At 41.0% G+C, this 23,485-nt stretch overlaps 3 protein-coding genes across 5 annotated transcripts in view; 2 read left to right on the forward strand and 1 right to left on the reverse strand.

Annotated features, from left to right (window-relative positions):
- itga1 (integrin, alpha 1) overlaps positions 1–19,168 on the forward strand; it is a 114,146-nt gene extending 94,978 nt beyond the window's left edge. For both annotated transcript variants that reach the window (XM_087270092.1, XM_087270091.1), the window contains exons 22-30: positions 123–199; positions 305–394; positions 2,676–2,784; positions 4,359–4,472; positions 4,557–4,658; positions 7,337–7,447; positions 7,545–7,640; positions 15,704–15,817; positions 16,285–19,168. In XM_087270092.1, coding sequence (XP_087126218.1) covers positions 123–199; positions 305–394; positions 2,676–2,784; positions 4,359–4,472; positions 4,557–4,658; positions 7,337–7,447; positions 7,545–7,640; positions 15,704–15,817; positions 16,285–16,347 — 876 coding nt within the window. In that variant the 3' untranslated portion in view covers positions 16,348–19,168. The remainder of the gene's footprint in view (positions 1–122; positions 200–304; positions 395–2,675; positions 2,785–4,358; positions 4,473–4,556; positions 4,659–7,336; positions 7,448–7,544; positions 7,641–15,703; positions 15,818–16,284) is intronic.
- tctn1 (tectonic family member 1) overlaps positions 1–23,485 on the reverse strand; it is an 845,382-nt gene that overhangs the window by 440,636 nt on the left and 381,261 nt on the right. The gene's annotated exons all lie outside the window — the stretch shown is intronic.
- Positions 21,777–23,485, forward strand: part of LOC100333484 (integrin alpha-2) — a 33,621-nt gene continuing 31,912 nt past the window's right edge. The window contains exon 1 of one of the 2 annotated variants that reach the window (XM_087270093.1): positions 21,777–22,607. In XM_087270093.1, the coding sequence (XP_087126219.1) occupies positions 22,562–22,607 (46 nt within the window). In that variant the 5' untranslated portion in view covers positions 21,777–22,561. The remainder of the gene's footprint in view (positions 22,608–23,485) is intronic. The other variant, XM_087270095.1, reaches the window with a different exon arrangement.

Raw genomic sequence — 23,485 nt, forward strand, 5'->3', positions numbered from 1 at the left:
TGAGGATTAAACAGCAAGTTATTAATTAAATAAAAAATATATATATACAATTAATTAAAAATAACATGCATTACCACATCTAATCTGCTTTTCTTAACACTCGTTTCATGCCAATTTAACAGGAAACCTTCAAAATCCAGTTTGAGCCCAATCCCTCTCTTATCCGAAAGGACATTGTTATCAATGTGACTGCTACCACGTAAGTACTGCATTCACGTCTAAAATATCTTTTTTCATGTATTTGATTTACTAGATTAAATGAATAAGGTGATATTCTGACCAATTGTTAATATTTTCCTGGCAGTGATAGTGAGCAGTCAGATTCAGTGCTGAAACGTAACTTTGAGACCATCATCATCCCAGTGAGGCATGAAGCCAGCATGAGATTCACTGCGTAAGTTCCTAATAAATGGATTTAGTTCATTCACTGATTTATTTGTTTTTATTAGTATAATTATTTTATACTGATTAGAATTGTATTCAGTTTGACATTATAGCCAGTTCATTTTGAAATGTATTTGCAGCATTTGTATGGTAAGATTAAGTAAAAACAAAGAATAATTATAATTTACGCGTTATAAATACTGCACACATGATACAATTTTGTGGTAAAACTTTACAGTGGCCTTTGTTATTAAGATTATTCAGACATTTTAATTATTAACTAACAATGAAAAATACATCTATACTCAAAAATGTGTGAATGAACCCTTAACCCTTTATCATGCATCATAACCACCCGGTTGACCTTTTATGCATAGTTCATTATTATTTTAATTGCTTATTACTATCTATCAGAGTTGTGCAACATTGTTATAATAATTTGGGATTAACTAGTTATTACTCGTTTTTATATTTTGAAATTGCTTAGTTTTAGTTTAGTTTTTATTAGTTTCAGTTTTAGTTTTTTTTTTTCCTTCATAAATTAAAATATTTGTAAGGTGCAAAATTCAAAATCATCAGAATATTGTATAATACCTCAACCAAAGATGTATTTTTGAAACCTGTATTTAGAGGACACATGAACACTACCATCTACCCATCCGCAAATTTAAATACAACAGCCCACAAGATGCCATTCAATATGTGTGCAAGGCTGCTTCTGTGGTTAGATACACTGTAAGGATGGAAAGTACAGATTTTTTTTCCATGAACCAGATCTTTAATGAAATCCTCCCATGTTAGGGCTCAACATATCAAAAATATGTTGTCAGCAATAGGATTGGGCCAATAGACGAAACTATCGTCCATCGCCAATGGCCAATAGACAACACGATGCTGAGCCGGCATCGCGATCCATCGCCCCGCCCCTGTCTCAAACCCGCTAGCGAACCACCACCCACCCCCCCCCCCAACCCCCAGTTAAAATGTCACCATGATCCAATTATTTTTGTTCTATAGAGAGCCATCTTTTATCCTTTTGATTATTATTATTATTTTTTTTTTTGGTTTTGCAGTTTAATTCAAACAGCAGACTTTTTGGTCACATCTGTAACGCATGTTTATTTTCCTTATTTGAAGTACAAAACATGTTTACAGATTGATATTTTTCTGATCCTTTAACTTTGTGGTCAGTTGTTCTGAAAAATATAAACAAAAGTTTCAATATAATGTTAACACATCCATAACGCTGGATTTGCTCACATATATATTCATTTTCATTGGGAATTAACCCTTGAACCGTTAACAAACAAGAACTTATTGTGAGCCAGGCCTGGATTGGCTAATCGGGAGGACCGGGTGTATTCACGGTGGGCGGGACCGTTTTTTCACCACGAGGGCCTATGCTACCTTCTCAGAATGTGCTATCTGTCATGTTTCATCTACATAAACAGGGTTAGCACATCTTGTTAGCTTCAAATGTCTATCAGAATGAACTACCACGTTAAATAAGGATGTAAAAATAGGGGTAGCCCATTTTGTCAGCTTCAAATATCTATCAAAATTAACTACTGCTCTATTGAACAATGTAGAAAAAGGCGTAGCAGCTTCATATGTCTATCAGAGTAAACTACTGCTTTAATTTAAGTTTTTTTATTTCATTACTTTTATATTTAATTTGTTTTTTAAGGTAGCAGTTCATTCTGATTGACATTTGAAGCTGACAAAATGCGCTACCCCTGTTTTACACCCTTATTTAAGGTGGTAGTTCATTCGGATAGACATTTGAAGCTGACAACATTTTATCACAGAATATATATTCAGATATTGCAGAAAAGGACATTGTGATGTTTTAAAATAGTGTTGGAGATTTACCCTTTAATGTTCTTATATTTATAAAAAAATATTTGAAGTCATAAAGCAGTTGTTTCCTTGAAAAAGGTTGATAGTGTCATTTGAAAAATCAATACATTTATTTTAATCTTAATTTTTTTTACATTTACAGTAGCTTAATATATATTTGTATTTATTTGATATTTTTTCATTTCTAGGTTTGGATATTTATGAGCACTGATTCTTCCACAAAATAGATTCAGAAACTGTTAAACATTACGTTGTGTTAACTGTTCAAATAAATCTTTATTGAAGTACTGAATTGGAAATGATGTTATTTTAATTTAGTCATGAACTGAAGTGGGCCGGTCTAAGGCTTGAAACTCTAGGGCTGAAAATAAGTCCCATTCCAACCCTGTTGTAAACTGTTACTGATTATCGATATATATTTTTTATCCTAGTAACAAATATATGAAGGAGGACCACATCATACTGAAAGAGAAGGAGACGATACCCAGTGTTTTCAACCACACCAGTGTGATTGGGGATGAAGTAAAAATCAGCTACACGGTAAGACTGATAACCTAAACCTGGAGTTTGAATCACTTCCTTCAGGTCCTCCAGACTATCATGTGGGCAGAAGAGAGCACAATGAGGAACTGCTGAACTAAACTGTCTATGTTTGAATGACTAGTTTGAAATCTAAAATGAGATACTGCACTGGCAAGGAGTCATCTCGGGGTTTGATGGAGTCTGATAGCAATGGTAAAAATGACTTGTAAGGCCTAGAGTTATCTATTTTATCTTTTTAAAAGTACATATGCTGCATCTTAGATCTGTGTTTTCACAGTTAAAGAGTATTTTTTAACAATTAAAGTGACAGTTTAGTAAAAAATAAAAATTACTCAGACATTTACTCACACTCGAGTAGTTTCTTTTGTTGCACACAAAGGACGATTCAATGACTACGTTTACATGAAAATCAGTGATAAAATAATTTGCCCTAATCTTAGTAAGACAATAATATGATTAAGATGTTTACATGAGTTCATGATCTGGTTTTACATGTTATTGCACATCATTTGATTAGCATCACTGCGACACCATGCTATCCACATTTCCTCCAGAGTTAAATTTTAATTTATCAACTTTAACTGCAGTTTGGCACTTTCAATTTCATTCAGGAAAAGTTCATGCAACCCCCCCCATGTCAAATGAGATATTTGATGCAAATTTGAACAGCTGAAAGAGTTTTTTATTGGAATTTGATACAACACGTTGTATGGGAGAAAAAACTCAGCATTTTGTGTTGCTGGAGTCTGTGGTCATTTACTGACTCGTTAGGTGCAGAGAATAGTGTCAAACAGCCGCGTGTATGGATTATCCTGTCGCAAAATGTGGCGAAAATCCTACACGGCATGATAATAGTTTGACTGCATTCATTTACTTCTGTACTGCACTTCAAAAATACGACTAAAATCAGCATTGTCCTCCGGTTAATTCGATTTCTATTTAGTTCGATTATGACTTCAGTCAGACTAAGCAAATCAAATAAATTGCTGTTTACATGGTAGACTAATCAGAGTATTGTCTTAATCGTATTAAAATCAGATTACTGGTGTCCATGTAAACATATTAGATTCAGGAACAGCCACTGAAATCCATAGAAGGAACAATACTACTATGGAGGTCAATGCTTGGTTTTTTATCATTGTTCAGTATAAGAAAGAAAATAAAGAAATGCGGTTTGACATTTATAGTGATAATTATCGACATTTTAAGAATATATAAGAAATATCACGCAGCCACAAACCAGACTGACAAAAATACTTAATAAAACCAGATTTTAATTAGATAGATAGATAGATAGATAGATAGATAGATAGATAGATAGATAGATAGATAGATAGATAGATAGATAGATGGATGGATGGATGGATGGATGGATGGATGGATGGATGGATGGATGGATGGATGGATGGATGGATGGATGGATGGATGGATGGATGGATGGATGGATGGATGGATGAATGGATAGGAGGATGGATGGATGGATGGATAGATGGATAGATTGATTGATTGATTGATTGATTGATTGATTGATTGATTGATTGATTGATTGATTGATTGATTGTGTTTAACAGATTGAGAAAGACCCTGACATGCCGAGTCCTCCAGTAAAGCTTACAATAATGTTTCCATATCAAACGTCTGCTAAAAACTTTCTGCTGTACCTGACAGATCTCAGCTACACAGCGGTAGGTGATTCCTCAAAACTATAACCACACTGACTGTATGACCGCTTTAGAAATATCTCAATTGTCTCATTTGGACACTTATAGGGCATTCAATGTTCCGCCGACTGGATTAACCCTTTGAAGATTCAACCTAGCAAACCACATTCACTGAACACTAAAAAAGAGACCCTGAGCATCTATCTTTTGGTGAGTAACCACTGCTTTTTTGATATGCGCATAGACATATGTTTACCAGCTGTCCTGTATTGGCCCACATGTCCTATATATTGTGCCTAATTTATTCATCATCTTGCTTTCCCTGTTTACTTGCAGTAGTTCTTAACTGATCTAACCATAAAACATATCATACTTCCACAGATTGTACAGTACAGATTTTATTATGATAACTTGATCTCAGTTCTCTGTGCAATTAGCAGGATATACAGTATGTTCATTTGATTCTTGAAACAAATTTTATAATCTAAAGCTTAAGCAAACTAGACTATCATTATTTGGTTAAAAGGGAAAAATGCATGAACATGAAACATAAATTGGTGTCTATGACAAACTGAGCAGCTCAATTATGCTATACATACTGGAAGGAAATTCTAAATATTGATTTGGAGGGGAATTTTTAAGAACCTATAGTTTGAGGGGAACTAGCTGTCTTCGGTTTATATAGTATTTTATTTTTAGATTATCTCCGCATAGTAAATGCTTTGTTTTTAGCTTATAGCTTAGCTTTGTTTTTAGCTTTATAGAATAGTATTTACTAGGGGCTGCACAATATATTGTTGCAGCATCAATATTGCAATGTGTGCATTGACAATAGTCACATCACAATGTGGAGTTAGGATTATTATACTGGAGTTGATCCGCAATACAGAATGTACAGTGTTATTTTACATATTACATTGCATTTTATTATTCAACAATAGGGGCAGGACAAAATATTGATGCTGATTTATTGTGATAATTCCACCCGGGATGCATTATTGACGTAGCCAAGTATCAAAAGATCTGAAATAATTCATCAGCCTTGCACTGCTACCCTTTACCACTACGGTGACTATTTGAGTTGGTGCTTCTCATAATATCGGATCGAACACATATTAGTTTTGCAATTCTACAAAACATATGTGCTATTAACAAAATACATCTTATACATTTTGATGAAGTTTTATGCCTTTGTTTAAAAATATGATATATTAGGGATGTTTTTCTTATGATATATCGCTGACATTGTAATCCAGAGGTGTTCAAACTCGGTCCTGGAAGGCCGGTGTCCTGCAGATTTTAGCTCCAACTTACCTTAACACACCTGCAATGATGTTTCTAGAGAGCCTAGTAAGAGCTTAATTAGCTAGCCCAGGTGTGTCTGATTGGGGCTGGAACTAAACTTTGCAGGACACCGGCCCTCCAGGAGCAAGTTTGGACATGCCTGTTGTAATCTATCATAATCGGGGGCAAAATATAATGATAATAACGTATTGTATCATATTACTGTTCCTGAATATCTGACTTGCTTTACTTTTATCTTTATCTTACTTATTTACTCTTGGAATTTCTTTGATTCACTCATTTTAATTCATTGATTCATTCAATTCATCCCATCGATCCAAGTTAATGATTTCATTCTAAATAGAGCTATTCAAGTCTTCTGCCGAAATTGTATTCATATCGCAATACATATTGCTTAAAAAAAATTATTGCAATAATGTTGTTTTTTCAGTATCGTGCAGCCCTAGTATTTACTCACCCTTGATTGCTTCCTTTATACGTTTCTTCAAAGAAGATATTATGAAAACTGCTGAAAACCTGTAACCATTGACATCCATAGTAGGAAAAACAAATGCTTTGATAGTCAATAGCTGCAGGTTTTCATCTTTATTCAAAATATCTTTTTTGTGTTCAGTTCATTATGTTTTTACTTTATATAATAAAATTAAGGGGCGTCACGTTGGCACAGTGGGTAGCACCATTACCTCACAGCAATAAGGTCGCTGGTTCGAGTCCCAGCTGGGTCAGTTGGCATTTCTGTTTGGAGAACGTTCTCCCCGTGTTTGCGTAGGTTTCCTCCGAGTGCTCCGGACATATGGTAAAGGTGAATTCATTAATTCATTTATTTTCTTGTCGATCTAGTCCCTTTATTAATCCGAGGTCGCCACAGAGGAATGAACCGCCAACTTATCCAGCACGTTTTTACGCAGCGGATGCATAGGTGAAGTATAGGTGAATTAAATAAGCTAAATTGTCTGTGGTGTGTGTCTGTGAATGCAAGAGTGTATGGGTGCTTCCCAGTGCTGGGTTGCGCCAGGAAGAGCATCTGCGTAAAACACATGCTGAATAAGTTGGTGGTTCATTCGACTGTAGCGACCCCTGATTAATAAAGGGACTTGGCTGAAAAGAAAATTAAATGAATAATCTAATTAAAATCTCTACCTGCCCACGTTAGTGTACGTAGCATCTTTGATTGGTCTGTGATCAACCCTGTGATTAGCACTCATTTAAATACTTGAAGGAAAATCTCTGGAGTGTGACTGGGGGTTATTACAGGACTTTTGAGCTTTTATGCCTTATATTATATTGTAATGAACATTGATGAAGTTCTTTGCCCCAATTAAATGATTAAGTTGTAGTGTTTGCTTCCAAATTTTAATCACTCCAGATAATTCAGTTTGTAAAAAGCAAATAAACATTGTTGTTAAAAAGATCTGTCATCAGTAAAAAAAAAAAAAAAAAGTGAATCAGCTATAAAACATCAAGATCAATGCATATTATGCCGCATGGAATTTTCACTTTTGGCCCTACTTTTTGTGACAAAGCTGGGAATCCTAGTAAATTTGTGAACTTGATACCTGATGATCTATAATTCTCTCTTTCAGAGTTGTAAAGAAAAAGAAAATCCCTGCCAGTACTTTAGCTGCTTCATTCCTTCTGGAGACTTCAACCAGATCAACACCACTTTCAGACTGTGGAGGCCCACCTTTATTAAAGTACACTTTTCTACATGATTGTGTTCTTGTACAGTTCTGCCACGTGTGATCTGTCAGTAATGCACATTTTCTTATCTAAAAAAATATTCCTCTATAGGGAGAATTTTCCACCATTCACATGGCAGTTGATGCCAAGCTGGAGACCCAGAACACAGACTTGTTTGTGTTAAATGAAAACATCAAAACCAGAGAGGTAAGAAAGCAATAATTCAAACAATCCTTCATTAAATTCACGAATATTAAGATTAAAACTGCAACTGGTACAGTTAAAACCATCCTATATTTAAAAGTGCTGTAAAGGATTATTTTTTCCACACATAAAATGTCTCTTGTACCAGACAAGTGCCCGACCTGTAAATGTCATGTGGTTAATCCATCTGAATCACCCTAAATTGATGTCATGACAAGAGTGGCACACCCTTCACTATTGACTATTCTGAGTTGTAGGGCACAGACAGGAAAAAACAGGTTACTGTATTTACTGTATACTAAACCCATAATTATGTAGCGTTATGGCTGAGTATATATATATGTACTCATGGGCCACTTTATTAAGTACTACTAGTATCAGGTTGGATCCTCTTTTGCCTTCAGAACTGCCTTAATCCTTCGTGGCATAGATTCAACAAGGTAATGGAAAATTCCTCCGAGATTTTGGTCCATATTGACATGATAGCATCACGCAGTTGCTGCAGATTTGTCGGCTGCACATTCATGATGCAAATCTCCCATTCCAATACCATCCCAAAGGTGCTCTATTGGATTGAGATCTAGTGTCTGAGGAGGCCATTTGAGTACAGTGAACTTATTTTCTTGTTCAAGAAACGGTTTACAATGATTCACGCTTTATGACATGGTGGGTTATCCTACTGGAAGTAGCCATCAGAAGATGGGTACACTGTGGTCATAAAGAAATGGACATGGTCAGCTACAATACTCAGCTAGGCTGTGACGTTGACACGATGCCCAATTGGTACTAATGGGCCCAAAGTGTGCCAAGAATATATCTTCCACACCATTACACCACCAGCCTGATCCGTTGATACAAGGCAGGATGGATCCATGTTTTTTTATGTTGTTGCTGCAAATTCTAACCCTACCATCCAGCTGTACCTAATAAAGTGACCAGTGAGTGTGTGTATGTATATATATCAGATCATATCAGATGTACATAACATTATTACCAACTTTTTTCTGATTTTAAAGGTTTACCTAAATAAGCATTTCAATAGCCCACTTAGATATGTTTAGCATTCTGTCCCAGGAGAGAACCCGGAGCTCGGAGATACTTGACCCCAAGGCTCCCGCCCAGTCAATAAGCATATAAGGGGATGCAAGATCAGTTAGGTCTCGAGAGCTCCCCCTCACAAAAGGGAGTAAAAGGAGGAGATAGTGTGGAAGGGTGGATTCTTCTAAAACGAAGATAGAGCAGTAGGGAGAAAACGTTCGAGGTTACTAAGTAACCCTTCGTTCCCCGAGGAGGGGAACGGAAGCACTATAAGTGGATTTGATTTGTAAAATCCACGCATTGGGAGGTTCGGTTCAGAAGCTACTCGTCTGAAAGAGTATTGAACGGGCCAATTAAGAATGAATTGGCAGCGCAAGCCTGCGCAGGTGAGCGGCATAAGCAATCAACTGAGTATATAAGCTCACCTGGCGCCAGCAGACGCTATCCTTTTTAAGCTGAAGAGACTTTCAACAGCTAAGGGACAGTCATTATGGCGACGGAGTATAGTGCTTCCGTTCCCCTCCTCGGGGAACGAAGGGTTACTTAGTAACCTCGAACGTTCCCCTTCGGGGGGAACTTCAGCACTATAAGTGGATTTGATTTGTAAAATCCACGCATTGGGAGCCCATTGAAAGCGCCATAATGACTGCACCTTACCAACACCCCCGATGAGGAGATAGTCAAGCAAGCGTGACGCACCCGCATCATGGGGGGCGCGGTCCTCCAACGTGTCCCTGGCCCTAATTTATCCTACTTCAACAGAAGTTTTACGGATTTAGATATATTTTTTGGGAAGTCGTGAGCATCTAGATAATTCTAGGAAAATACGACAGTACGTTGGGAAGCGTGCAATCCCGATAGGGAGGACGCTGCGGAGGCCATCCGTTACCCAAGGGGGGATAGATGGCAGAATTTACATATGGACTAGCCCTAAAAAGGGGGAGTACGCATAGCAAAAGAGTGGTTAGCGGGGAGGGAAGACACGGGTCCGCCCAGGGGGGGGACTTAACCGTGGCGGAATAAGCATATGGGATCGCCTAGTGGGGATCACGCATAGCAGGCACCTTTACCCAAAACGCAGGCTGACCAGCGGGCAGACCTACAACGTAGTGGGCCAGCAAGTGACTCCTCCGCTGAGTCAGTGCTGGGGGCCACGGAGGAATCTGCAGGGCTCACCTGACGGGGAACTTTACTGACAGATAAAAAGGCGCACGTATCTCCGTGTTAGGGAAAATGGCGCAGCAAGCGTGTTTCAACACCCTACCGAATTGTTTCCTCAATCACCAAGGGTTACCTAATACCCTTGAGGAAACCGGCTCCACTCGCAGATTGTAAAACCTTGCAAATGTGTTGGGTGTCACCCAGCCCGCAGCTCTACAGAAGTCTGTTAGAGGGGCGCCGCGTGCGCGCGCTCGAGAGGATGCGAAACTCCGAGTGGAGTGCGCACGCGCTCTCGGGGGACGCGGCTTATCTCGGCTCTGATAGTGAAAGAAGGCATCCACAATCTAGTGGGAACTTATTTCGGTACGGCACTTCCCTGCTGCCGACCGTTATAACAGACGAAGAGCTGCTCAGATGATCTAAACTCTGAGTGCGGTCCGGATAATACGCAAAACGCGAACTGGACAATAAAGAAGGGCTGGGTCTGCCTCCTCCGAGGGCAGCGCTTGCAGGCTCACTACCTCGTATTAAAACGGAGTGGTAGGAACCTTGGGCACATATCGCGGGCGGGGTCTCAGGACGTGAGAGAAGCCAGCCCAATTACAGGCACGAGTCACTGACCGAAAAATGCCTCCGGGTCCCCGACCCTCTAATCGATATCAACGCGACCAGCAGAGCTGTCTTCAGGGACAGAAAGATACTGAGTCGAGGATCGAAGGGATCTGACGCGGCTTGTGTAGTGAGGGCGAGATCCTAAGAGGGCATGAGAGGGGGCGGGATGGATTAATTCGCTTAACGCCCCTGAGGAACCGGATGATGAGGTTATGCGTTCCCACGGTGCTGCCAGCCACCGCGTTATGAGAGCGGAGATGGCAGCCACGTAACCTTGAGTGTGGAGGGCGACAGCCTGCTCTCCAGCTTCTCTCGGCGTAAAGAAAGCACAACGCTGATCTGGCAAATTACGGGGGTCTTCTCAGCGAGAGACACACCATTCAGTGAATAGACTCCACGTCAGGGCATAGGCGCGCTCGGGGAGGGGGCTCTAGCCCGAGTGACGGTATTAGCCACCGCAATCGGAGGTTACCTAAGTCTTCCTCGCGTCTAAAATCTCTTCAAAGATCGGCGAGGGTGCCAGGTGGTGCCCTGTCCCTGAGAGAGTAGGTGCTCTCTCGAAGGGACTGCCAGGGGAGGGCTATCGCGAGGGAGAGCTCTGACATCCAGGTCCGGTTGAGCCAGAGGGGCGCAACCAGCAACCTGTTCCTCGTCCTCTTCCTGACCTTGCACAGTAACTGCGCGAGCAGGCTCACTGGGGGAAACGCGTATTTGCGCGTGCCCCGAGGCCAGCTGTAAGCCAGTGCATCCGTGCCGAGAGCACTCGGTCAGGGAAAGAACAACTAGCAATGAGCGATCTCGGGGGAAGCAACAGATCGATCTGGGCTTCCCCGAATCGCGCCCATATCAGCTGAACAGACTCGGGGTGGAGTCTCCATTCTCCAGGACGCAAGGCTGCCGTGAGAGCGCATCAGCTGCACGGTTGAGCTTGCCTTAATATGAATGGTGTGCAGCGATTTCAGCCGCGGATGACTCCAGAGGAGCAGACGGCGGGCGAGCTGAGACATGCGGCGAGAGCGCATACCCCCTATACGGCTGATATACGCCACCGCCGCCGTACTGTCCGTCCTGACCAGCACGTGTTGCCGCTCCAGCACCGGAAAAAAACGGTGGAGAGCGAGGAACACTGCCAACAGCTCCAGGCGATATGCCAATGCAACTGGGTACCTTTCCACAGGTCCGCAGCCGCATGCCCGCAACGCACAGCCCCCCAGCCCGTGTTGGAAGTGTCTGCTGAAACGACAACAAGACTGGACGCCTGTTCTAGAGACACCCAGGCCTGTAGGAACGAGGGGTCGCTCCAAGGGCTGAGGGCGCGGCGACACAGCGCAGTAACAGAGACTCGGTGTGCGCGCGCGTGCCATGCGCGTCTGGGGACTCGATCGTGAAGCCAGTGCTGAAGTGGTCTCATATAGAATAATCCGAGCGGCATGAAGCGGCTGCGGATGCCATATGCCCCAGGAGCCTCTGAAATAGTTTCAGTGGGACCACTATTTTACTGTCGAGCTCTCTCAGACAGTACAGCATCAGCTGAGCGCGCTCTCCGGAGAGGCGCGCTGCCATGGTGACCGAGTCCAGCTCCAGCCCGAGAGAAGAGATCCTCTGCACGGGGGCGAGTTTGCTCTTTTCTCGGTTGACCTGAAACCCCCACAGGTGGAAGTGCCAGAGCACTTTGTCTCTGTGCATAATCAACTGCTCCGATAGAGGGCAAAAATCAGCCAGTCGTAAAGAAATTGAGTATGCAGATGCCCGCGAGCCGAAGGGGCGCTGAGGCACCCTCCGCGGGCTTGGTGAGAACCCGCGGAGACAGAGAGAGCCCGAAGGGGAGGGCTTTGTATTGCCAAGCTCGACCTTCAAACGCAAACCGCAGAAACTGTCGGTGGCGAGGAAGAGTGGAGACATGGAAATACGCGTCCATCAGGTCTAATGCTGCAGACCAACCCAGAGGACGAACGCACCGGAGGATGCGCTTCTGCGTGAGCATTCTGAACGGCAGCTTGTGCAGGCAGCGGTTCAAAACGCGCAGATCTAGGATTGGCCGTGACCCACCGCTCTTTTTGGGCACGATGAAGCGTGGGCTGTAAAACCCACTCTCCATCTCGGCTGGAGGGAGCGGCTCGATTGCATCCTTCGCCAGGAGGACAGCAATCTCCTCTCGCAAGACAGGGGCGGACAGGGGGCTGACCCTGGTGAATACACACCCGTGACTTGGGGGGCCGTTTCGCGAACTGAATCGCATAGCCGAGTCTGATTGTGCGTATGAGCCACCGCGAAGAGCTGGCCCGCGCTAACCAGGCAGGCAGAGCTCTCGCTAATGGACTCATCGCTACAATCGCTGACGTACCAGCAGTGGGGCAGCGCGGAGTGGGTGTGCTGATCCGGGAAGCTCGCGGGTCCCACGGAAAAGCTGGAGGTGAGATATTTGCTCTCACTCCAAACCCGAGCTCCGGAGGGGAGGCTCGAGGGGTGGGAGAAAGGAGACCGTCCTCCCAGCGCTCGTGAGCCACTGGCGAAACGCACCGAATCTGCAAGCTAGAAAGCATAGCGTCCCAGACTGGCAGATTTCGGGCTGTCACATCTGGGGAAGTGAAAAGTGCCCTTTCATAATGTTTTCATGGCAGTAAAAAGTGCCGTTGGAAATGGGGCCCCGCCCTCCAGCGGGGAAAGAGCAAGTTCCCTCTTCTCCAGATGGCCTGTCCCAGGGGTGCTTCGCGGTCCGTTGCCGGACTTAGCGGCGTTCTGGGCAGGGGGGCTGCCTGCTTCCGAGGTGCCCGACGCGCTCGCTTCGCCTGAGGCGTGTGCGGGGGCGGAGCAGCTCTCGTAGGCGGGCGCCTTCGGCGAGGAGCAGGTATGAATGGCACGGCGGGCGGAGCGGGCTACGGACCGCCGATAAGACATCACCCACCAACTGCTCTCTCACCGCCTTGAATTCCTGGGTGAATTCACAGACAGTGTCGCCGAACCTGGCTGGGGATATGGGGAAGTCAAGAAAGCGGACTTTGTCGACTTTGCGCATATCAGCCAGGGGTGGCGCTCCTGGACCACTAATGTGGACATCGTCCTCCCCAACGCACACGCAGCGGACTCAGTAGTCCGAAGAGCTAAGTCGGCGGCGGTGCGAAGCTCGTAAGCCTGGGTTGGACCCACCCTCGTGCAGCTCGGCCAGCGCCTGCGCTTGGTAGCGCTGGTAGGTGGCTATCGCATGCAAGGCGGAAGCAGCCTGGCCCGCAGCTATGTAAGCTCTAGCTCCGAGGGAGGTAGATAACTTACAGGCTTTGGATGGGAGACGAGGCGGACCCCGCCAAGAAGAGGCGCCGCGCGGATTTACCGCCATCGCGCACTCAACCTGAGGAATCGCCACATACCCCCTGGCTGTTTCACCGTCAAGAGTGGTTAGGGTGGAGGAACACGCAGCACGAGCAGAAAAAAGTGCTTTACAAGACCGCGTGAGCCTACTGTGCACCTACGGGAAGAAGGGAACGCCCCTCTAGTCGGTCCGGCCGCGGAGCTGGGGGATAAACCATCTCCAACCCACGGCCGAAGCAGCCCGGGAAAGCACGGCTAACATGTCCGTTTCAGGATCCGTAGTGACAGCGCTCACCAGCCCGAAGGGGGCGAGCGGGTCTGGATCATCATCGGACAATGAAAGCCCACCCTCCGATGCCGCGGTGGACATCTGGTCTCCGGTGTCATCGGGCGTAAGGGCTACCATCTGTTAGACGGATCGCTTCCCCCGCCCGAAGCTTGGATGGAGCGCTTAGAGGAGCGGGAGGTCCGCGGGCCCGTGGGCGACGGATTATCTCTCGCTGAAACCCTCAGATCTGCCCGAGTGCCCGCTGCAGAGCAGGGGACAACTGGGGTGGTTCACCCTTTTGCAAAGGCTAACCGCGATCTTGCGCAACAGTCATGGCATCGCAATGACGACATGAACTGCCCGCGAGCGGCGCATTAACATGCTGGACCCCCAGACATGTAACGCAGTGCCCGCGCCCATCATCCGAGGACAGGAAACCACCGCATCCAGAAACGCACAGTCGGAGCGCCGTCCTGATAAGGACGTGCTGCACGACTGTGTTGCTCTTTCTGTGAAGTTTGCAACTTTATACGCACCGCTCTGGAGGACCGGACCCAAAGAACGCCAGGCAAGGGAGAAACCCAGCTCGACCGTCTGCCACTGCGTGTACACACTCTGGACCGGGAGAATGCTCTCGTTCGCTCAGAATCGCTGGTCACAGCAGGAGGAACCCTCATCGACTCGATCAGAAAGTCTCTGAAGCGAAAAGGATAGCGTCTGCTGGCGCCAGGTGAGCTTATATACTCAGTTGATTGCTTATGCCGCTCACCTGCGCAGGCTTGCGCTGCCAATTCATTCTTAATTGGCCCGTTCAATACTCTTTCAGACGAGTAGCTTCTGAACCGAACCTCCCAATGCGTGGATTTTACAAATCAAATCCACTTATAGTGCTGAAGTTCCCCCCGAAGGGGAACAATCCATTTATAGGAAGCTTGGATCACTCAGATTGGATTATTACTGATTACAGATGAGAAGCCAGTCGTGCTCAATCATATCACATGCTCCTCTTGAAATTAGTTTGTAAAACTGCACTAGATGACACAAAAAATTATATAAATGAAAACCAAAATTAGCATGCTTCTTTAAAAATCTAATGTAATGTATGTAATGTAACTGTTAAAATATTTAAGAGTAAAGTTGATTTAAGAAAGGTGATTAGTTTTATTTTGCTCACTACTGTAGACATCAGTGTTAATATCTGAACTATAATCTGTAATTAGCCATTTTTCCCATCTTACATTTGTGATAATCATTTCTGTATCACAATACAGAAGACCTTGGTAGCTCTTTAGTATAGGGACCAATTCTGAATACTGGTTTATTACAGCACCTGCCTATTATTAAGATACTGACTGTTTATTAGTACTTAAAAAGTACATATCCTGCTTAATTTCATTCTACATCCCTAATCTTACCCATTACCTAAACCAAACAACTACCTTATTAACTATTATTAAGCAGCAAAATAGGAGTTTACTGTACTAAAGTTTATAGTGAATGGTTTGTTAGTGGCGATATTTGTATCTTAAGATAAAGTTTGAACAAGATCTTAATTTTTCCAAACAAAAGTCAATAATAAAGGATTTATTTTGTCAGGTTGTACAGCAAAATGGTTTGAAATTGCAACTTGGACTCCTTAGTAATTTTCACAATTGTGATGAGTGTTGCATTTGTTATGCAGGTAAGGATTCAAGTCACCAAGGACATACGAACTGGAATCCCACTGTGGATTATTATCCTTAGTATTCTAATAGGACTTTTAATACTGGCACTTGTTATCTTCGCTTTATGGAAGGTAAGTAGTGATGTTTACCTTAAGCTTACTTGCTTTAACACACCAATGCCCTTTTTCACCTGGTATTATTAATGTTAACCTTGATAAAAGGCTATCAACTGAGCAAGTGAATTAAAAAACAATATGTTGGTGGTAATGATGTAATGCTACCAAAAAAAAACCTTAACTTATCTAAACTTCTCACAACATTTTTTATAACGATCATGTTTTCAGTCAATCAGTGTGGAGTACTGTAGATGATCTTTTGTCGGTTTGAACACATTTGACCACATGAACATTTACAATTCAAAACCAATTTGATCAAATGCATTTTCAACTTCTGTACCTCTGAAAGTGGTCAAAAGTGGACAATTTCACCTGTAATTAAAGTGTCACCCACTTGTGATTAAAAACTCAACACCAGGTGTAAACAGGGCCCAAGTTGCGTAGGGGTGTTAAATATTGACTACGTTGTTTGTTCTCCTCAGGCTGGATTCTTCAAGAGAAAATCAGTTGAAGAAATGAATGAAGATAAAAAAGACACTGACTGAAGCCTGCGTCTCTGTAGCCTCCACCCCTCAGGTCAGCTTATTCTACACTGCTAAATCGAGATCACTAGAAATATAAAGATCAGACTCATGTAGGACATCTGGGTTCACAAACAGCATACTGCAGAGCATACCAAAGAGAACTCAGCGCTTTGCTTGACACTTTGATTTATCGTCATGTGCACACTGCAAAATTCAACTGAATGTGAACTCAAGTGAACGTCTGAGACGCCACAAGATTGGTGGACATTTTGCCAAACCACGAAAGTCAAGCTTTGAAGAGCAAAGGTTCATCTAGCCTGAACTCAGCATCCCACCAGCCGCGGACCCTCATCTAAAACCTCCCTACGGCATTCATCATCAGCATAGAGAGGATCAGGAACCTGTCCTGGCAATGTCTAAACAGTAATCTACAGTGCTGTAATCACAACCATGCAGTCCTATTGGCAGTAGGTTTATAAATGAAGCTCTTTTTCAATAACTCACTTTTAGAGCTTGTTTTGATTAAGCGCTGTGTAGTGGTGTTTTTCAGTTGAGGTGTTTGTTTTATTTGTGATATTTGTGCATTCCTTTTTGTTCACAAAGCAACTTTTGGCACTGATGTTTTTTACGCTTTTGGGTCTCACAAATGAAGAGGAAAAGATCTGTACTGTAAATGTAAAGCTTTAAAGTGTATATAAAGTTATGTTTCTGATTTCACTTTAAATGATAATTTAATGGCTTAATCGTTGGTATAATACCTCTCTTGTTTTCTGAGGTGAAAAGCGTCTTCATGCTTGCAGTGTTTCTCAGGTATTCCAGATGGGTTGCAGCGAATGTCTGGAAACACAAAAAAATGCCTTCAATTTTCTCTTGTTTAGTATTCGTCATATGTAAATATTAGAAACAGTTACTTGACTAAACAAGAAAAAAAAGCTAAATTGTGTAATTTATGCACCACTAGCAGCACCAGGCTAAAACAATGATGACTGTTTTAAAAATGATTTCAAAACATTCTCCTATTGGTTGACTGCTCCACCCTAAACACATGCTATTGGTGGAGTCAGTGTTGCTGGGCTGTTTAGGAAGCTGAAAATAGTTTACAAAATAAACAATAATTCAATTCAATTCACCTTTATTTGTACAGCGCTTTTACAATGCAGATTGTGTCAAAGCAGCTTTACATAAATGGTCATGGTAAATTGGAACATGTAGTTCAGTTTTTAGTGTTTAAGTTCAGTTCAGTTTAGCTCAGTTCAGTGTGGTTTAATAATCACAACTGAGAGTCCAAACACTGGACAGCAATCCATCGATGCACAGCTTTACCAATCCCAAACCATGCAAACTAGAGGCGACAGCGGAAAGGAAAAAAAGAAAAAAAACTTCACAAATTGGCGAAAGTGAAGAAAAAAAACCTTGACAGAAATCAGACTCAGTTGGGCATGACCATTTTATTTCTCCGCTGGCCAAACGTCTTGTGCAGAGCTGCAGTCTCTGTGGCGGAGGCTGGAAGCTGAGCCTCAGCGAAGACTCGTCTGTCCCTGGAGCATCACAGGAATTAGTCTCATGCTCTCCACTCCTCCATGACTAATAATAATTTTTTTTTTTTAAACAGGGATCCTATGTGCTGTCCTATTGGCCAACTGGCCTGCTCTAAACTCACACAATTGATTGAGTCAGCGTCACCTTTGCTGAGCTGCCTAGGAAGCTCAAACAAAAAGAGCAATGTTTTACAATAAACTCAGAGTTTATACTTTTAGAAATGAATCTACAAATTATTTAAAGTGACTCTTTATATTAAGATAAAACTGAAGTATTTTTGCAATAAAACATGACACACTTCAGCATAAAAAAAAAAAAAAATATATATATATATATATATATATATATATATATATATAGTTAAATTATCCAAATGCAAAACATGAGACAGTACAGTCTGAGTGCCTTATTGTATAATGCACTGGGCCTTTGAGCAGGAAGCAGGAAGAAGAAATGTTCAGCATTATTTGCATTTTTTAGGTCACTGATTAAGCATGTGAAACCAAAACCAATATTAGCTATGTTGCTATGCAGTTATCGTTTAATTTTAGGGCTTATTTCTTTTTAAAAATGGTAAAATTATATCGCAAACATTCTATAAGCATATTAAATCATTACAATTTACGTTTTTAGGTAATTTGTAGGCCGATTACTGGAATTAGAATTGGCATTTGGTTTTAAAAAAAATGTGTTTGTTGTAATGATATTGGCATTTTTCGCTTGACTATTTTGATTGAATTTAATTCAACTGATAGTTGAGTTGAACACTCATTCAAATATTTTATTAAAAGAAAACAATGGATGCAAAGATATGAATGGTGAAAAAAGGGGCTTTCTTTCATTTTCACATGGTACTGCCTTATGGTGTGTAGAATTTTATTTTATAATTGACATTTCAACAAGATAGAATTGTCCCTTTTGTTTATTTGCTATGTGGGTTCAAAAAGGCGTTCAGAGATTCACTGTAATTTTGTTTTTGTATCATGTAGTCACTTTTTTTCTTACAGATTGAATGAGATGTCACCCATAATTCTATTGTACATAACGTCACAATCAACAGCATTTATTCAAACACGTAAAGTTAGTTGTTTTATGTAAATTTGAATAACCAAGCCTCTCTCATTCTCTCAGATAGAGACCCTCTGTCTTGTGCACCTGTCAGACACTCTGCTGTGAAATTTCTATGTAATGCACTGGTTGTCAAATTGTACATACTTTTTCAGCACGGATTTACAAAGCCTTGCACATGTTGTCAAGAAAACGTGTCCAGAAAAAAACTAATAAAGGCTTATTTTGTAATTTACACACTTCAAGACACATATTTGTCTGTGTTTGTATGTGTACAGTACAGCAGGAAATAATTATATGTATCATTACAATCAGAATTGTTTATTTTTGCTCTGTTAAAGTAAATAGCTACAATATAAGCCAAAGCAAAACAGTTGCACATACTGTTTGGTAGCTCCTGTTTATATATATATATATATATAATTTTTTTATTTATTTATTTATTTTTTATTATTATTATTACAGAAGCAAATCCTGATATTTTTAATTACTTTATGTGTTGCCAGGTCCATTTATTATAAGTGGTTACAATCAAGTTCATGGAGTTATTGGTGTGGGCAGATGTGTGTTCTGAAACAATTGTATTATTTTCGTTTATTATACCATATAGATATTGTTCACAGTTTTTTCTAACAAGATATGGCAACCCGCATGAATAAAGGTGTTGGCTTTTCCCCTGTGGTTTTGTGCTCCTAGAACAGGGCTATTCAATTGGCGGCCCGCAGACCGAACCTGGCCCCCGAGGCAATTTGTTCCGGCCCTCCAAATAGTGTGACCAAGACATCACAAATAAATTTAGTTCATTCGAAAAACTGTCGCTATAGTGACGTGCGTCTGTTCAAAACAGCACAAGCTGCAGGTAAAGACTGCGCAGAGAGTGACATTAAGCGAATGGTGTGAGCAGCCTAAAACATTTGGATATGTTTGTAGAAAAGGCCTTTTGTACAATGCACTAATATCATTAATAGGGATGCAATGAATAGCCGATTTCAATATTAACCTCGCTTTTATTCATTAACTGCTTCTCAATGCTGCGTTTCTGTTGCACGGAAAAAAGCCGCTGCAACTAAACAAAGTTATGCCAATAGTTACGCACATTGGATTAACTATAGCAGCAAGCCATTGACATATTGCGACTTTTCCTCACGCAAGTACATTATTTCCAATGGAAACCTGCGCATATTGGGAGCGCTTTTAGTGCAATGTAAACAAAAGATATGTTAGACTAAATATTACAAATTGTTAAAATGATTATGTATGTATGAACGCAGGTAATAACAACAGTTCATTTAAATTCGTAGCTAATATTCATTCATTCATTTTCTTTTCGGCTTAGTCCCTTTTTTAATCTGGGGTCGCCAGAGTGGAATTAACCGTCAACTTATCCAGCACGTTTATACGCAGCAGATGCACTTTAAGCCGCAACCCACCACTGGGAAACATCCATTTCTTTATGAGCACAAATACAGCATATGGGCTCTTGTATGTTGTTGTGTCATCTCTCAGGCCCCTCTTTTAGAATGCTTTATATGAACTGGCCCCCATGAAAAACTAATTGAATAGCCTTGTCCTAGAAGTTGGTAATCGAGTGCATACAGAAGAGAGACAGATTTTTGTCAGAAGATAACAACAGTTTGTTTCTGTGCACACTGCGTAGATTTTTAAAAATGTAAAAGTAAATGTGGTTGTCACTACCTGAACTTTTTACGAGTTAATTTGGTTTTTGAATGTGGATGTCACTCTAGTAAACAATGTGTACAGAACAGGATTAAAAATTAAAAATGCTAATTTAGTATAATGCCCTAATCAATCATGATGAGTTAAAATAAGTTACATATGTTGACTGTGCAATAAATTAAAGGAAATGAATAACCTTAACTCACTAGTGTTGCGAGAACATTGCAGAAAATGCTTTATCGTCGAAATAAATGAACCACTGAAATGTGTTTTGAAATATTTTACATTCCACCAGTGATAAAACTAAGCTGAGTTTTGTGAAGGAGTTGCCTTGAGCACCTGTTGGAAACTGTTTATAATTATAGAGATTTTCCCACTCAAATAGTGTAACAGTGACTGCAAAGCACGCATTTTAGGAATATATAGTAAGAGGCATATGTGAGTTTTGATATGGACAGAATCATTGCGCCTTTTAAGAGTATTTTCAGTTGACCTTCAGGCTGGTTCAAGAAATGTTGTCTGACAAAATAAACATAAAAATAAGTTAAAGACAATCATGAGGGGGAACATGACTTAAAATAGGGATTGGCTTTGACGAAGAAACAAATGTAATTGATTTAAATTACTTAAGGTAATTATGTATGTTATGAATATGTATTTTAAAAGGATTTGGCAAGATGTTTTTGTTTATTTTTTGTTATACTGCTTGGCATTTCGGCGACGCAGTGGCGCAGTAGATAGTGTTGTCGCCTCACAGCAAGAAGGTCGCTGGGTCACTGGTTCGATCCTCGGCTCAGTTGCCGTTTCTGTGTGAAGTTTGCATGTTCTCCCTGCGTTCGCGTGGGTTTCCTCCAGGTGCTGGTTTCCCTCACAGTCCAAAGACATGCGGTACAGGTGAATTGGGTAGGCTAAATCGTCCGTAGTGTATGAGTGTGTGTGTGTATGTGTGCGTGGATGTTTTCCAGAGATGGGTTGCAGCTGGAAGGACATCCGCTGTGTAAAAACGTGCTGGATAAGTTGGTGGTTCATTCCACTGTGGCGACCCCGGATTAATGAAGGAACTATAAGCCGACAAGAAAATGAATGAATGCTTGCCATTTCTTTTGAGTTTTTGAATTTTTTTTTTTAGCAATTTCAGAATTACAGATATTTTCTATATTAATAGTTCATTGCTTCTTTACACAAACTCAGGAAAACAGTTAAATTTCATATATACAGTAAATAAAACAGTTGGTCGTTGTTGTGGCTTAACTTACTGTTAATTTACTCTTACAGAGTCTCCCGTCAGGTCCCTCTAGATGATTATTCTTCTGTGGAACAGCAAAATTCAGCAGAAATTTAGGCAATGACCTGTATTATTGCTTAAACATTTCCTGTTTGTTTTTTGAAGCTCTGCTAGTTATTACATCTCTGTCTGGAAGATAACATCCCGCCTTGAGTCTAGGCTTAATCATTGTTTGTACTCGTGTGTCACGGTCTGCATAGGAACATTCATCACTACTACTTCCTCAGCCACACGCCCAGCCCGAAGTGTTCGCTCTGTTTAACCAATGAGAGTGAGGGAAAACGGCGACGTAGATAAACTGCACCTGTGTCTGCTGGCTCTCAACATATTGTAAACTGTTAAATATAGCTCTGTATGTTAAACTAAATGCTAAACTGTAATCATTTATTGGCTTTAGCTCTGCTTTCTCACCTTATAGTTTCTCTTTTTCTTTGGTATTTTTCGTTAACTGAACTGTCTGACCCCTCCAAAGGCAGGAATGGGTTTCCTTTTTTGGTCATTTCCTATTTAGGTCATTAATGTAAACATCAAAGGAAGAAACTAATCAGGCAGCGTCACATCCTCTCTGGTCATGTTGACCATGAGCTGTGCGATTGTTCTACTCGCTTCACTGTGACAGTTGGATTGAAGACAGCGCCTTCTGCTCTCTCATAATATTTTTAAGCAATGGACATAATGGAAAAGGCTGTGATTCTACTGGCATTACTGCAGAGTAAGTACTTGTGTATTTAATTGGTAATTATTATGATTTTTACACTTGAGACATGCGTTGTCAAACTGCACCAAATTAAGATTTTATGATAAATTATCTGATAATGAAATTGTTTATATACTCACTGACAGTAAAAGAAAGATAAACCTCAATTGTTCAAGATAAGGCTTGCAGATAACATATTGTATTATATTTCCTACTTGTACTCCATCACAAAAAAAAGTTTTTCTTGTTTTAAGCATACACCTATTGAAGCTATAAACCTTTTGCTTCTCAAATGTATCTATTTTAAGCATTTTAAAAATGTTTACTGGAATAAAATACTTTTATTATTTATAATATTATTATTTAATAATATTAATAATCACCCATGGAAAATATTAAGAGATTACTTCAAAACCTTGCCCAGATATCAAAATACATGTCTTTCTATAAAAATGATGACAATGATTTTATTTGAAATAGACAATGTTTAATTAGAAATATGACCAGACCTTTAAAAATAAAACAGATATTATTATTACAATCCCATATCATGTTCAAACTGTTTTTACTGGAAATCAAAATGATATATGTTTAACGATATTATAATTATAATATAATAACAGCACTTTTTTACTGAAAAATAAAACAACAATATTTTATTTACTCATGTATTGATGCTTTTTATCCACACTCATGAATGGTTCAGTCCATATTGAAACAGTGTAAGTTTATGAGGGTGTGTTTAGGTTGAAGTCTAAAAAGGGTTGAGTTCTCACTTTAGCTTATCAGTACTGTTTGAAATATACCGACTTACTCCAGGTCAAAGGAAAGTTTAATCAATGTCAGATGTCCTTTAATAAACATGTAAATACAATATGCAGAACTACCTTAAA

The sequence above is a fragment of the Danio rerio genome, chromosome 10 (assembly GCF_052040795.2).
Source record: "Danio rerio strain M-AB ecotype USA chromosome 10, GRCz13ab, whole genome shotgun sequence".
In the NCBI taxonomy this organism is placed as follows: domain Eukaryota; kingdom Metazoa; phylum Chordata; class Actinopteri; order Cypriniformes; family Danionidae; genus Danio; species Danio rerio.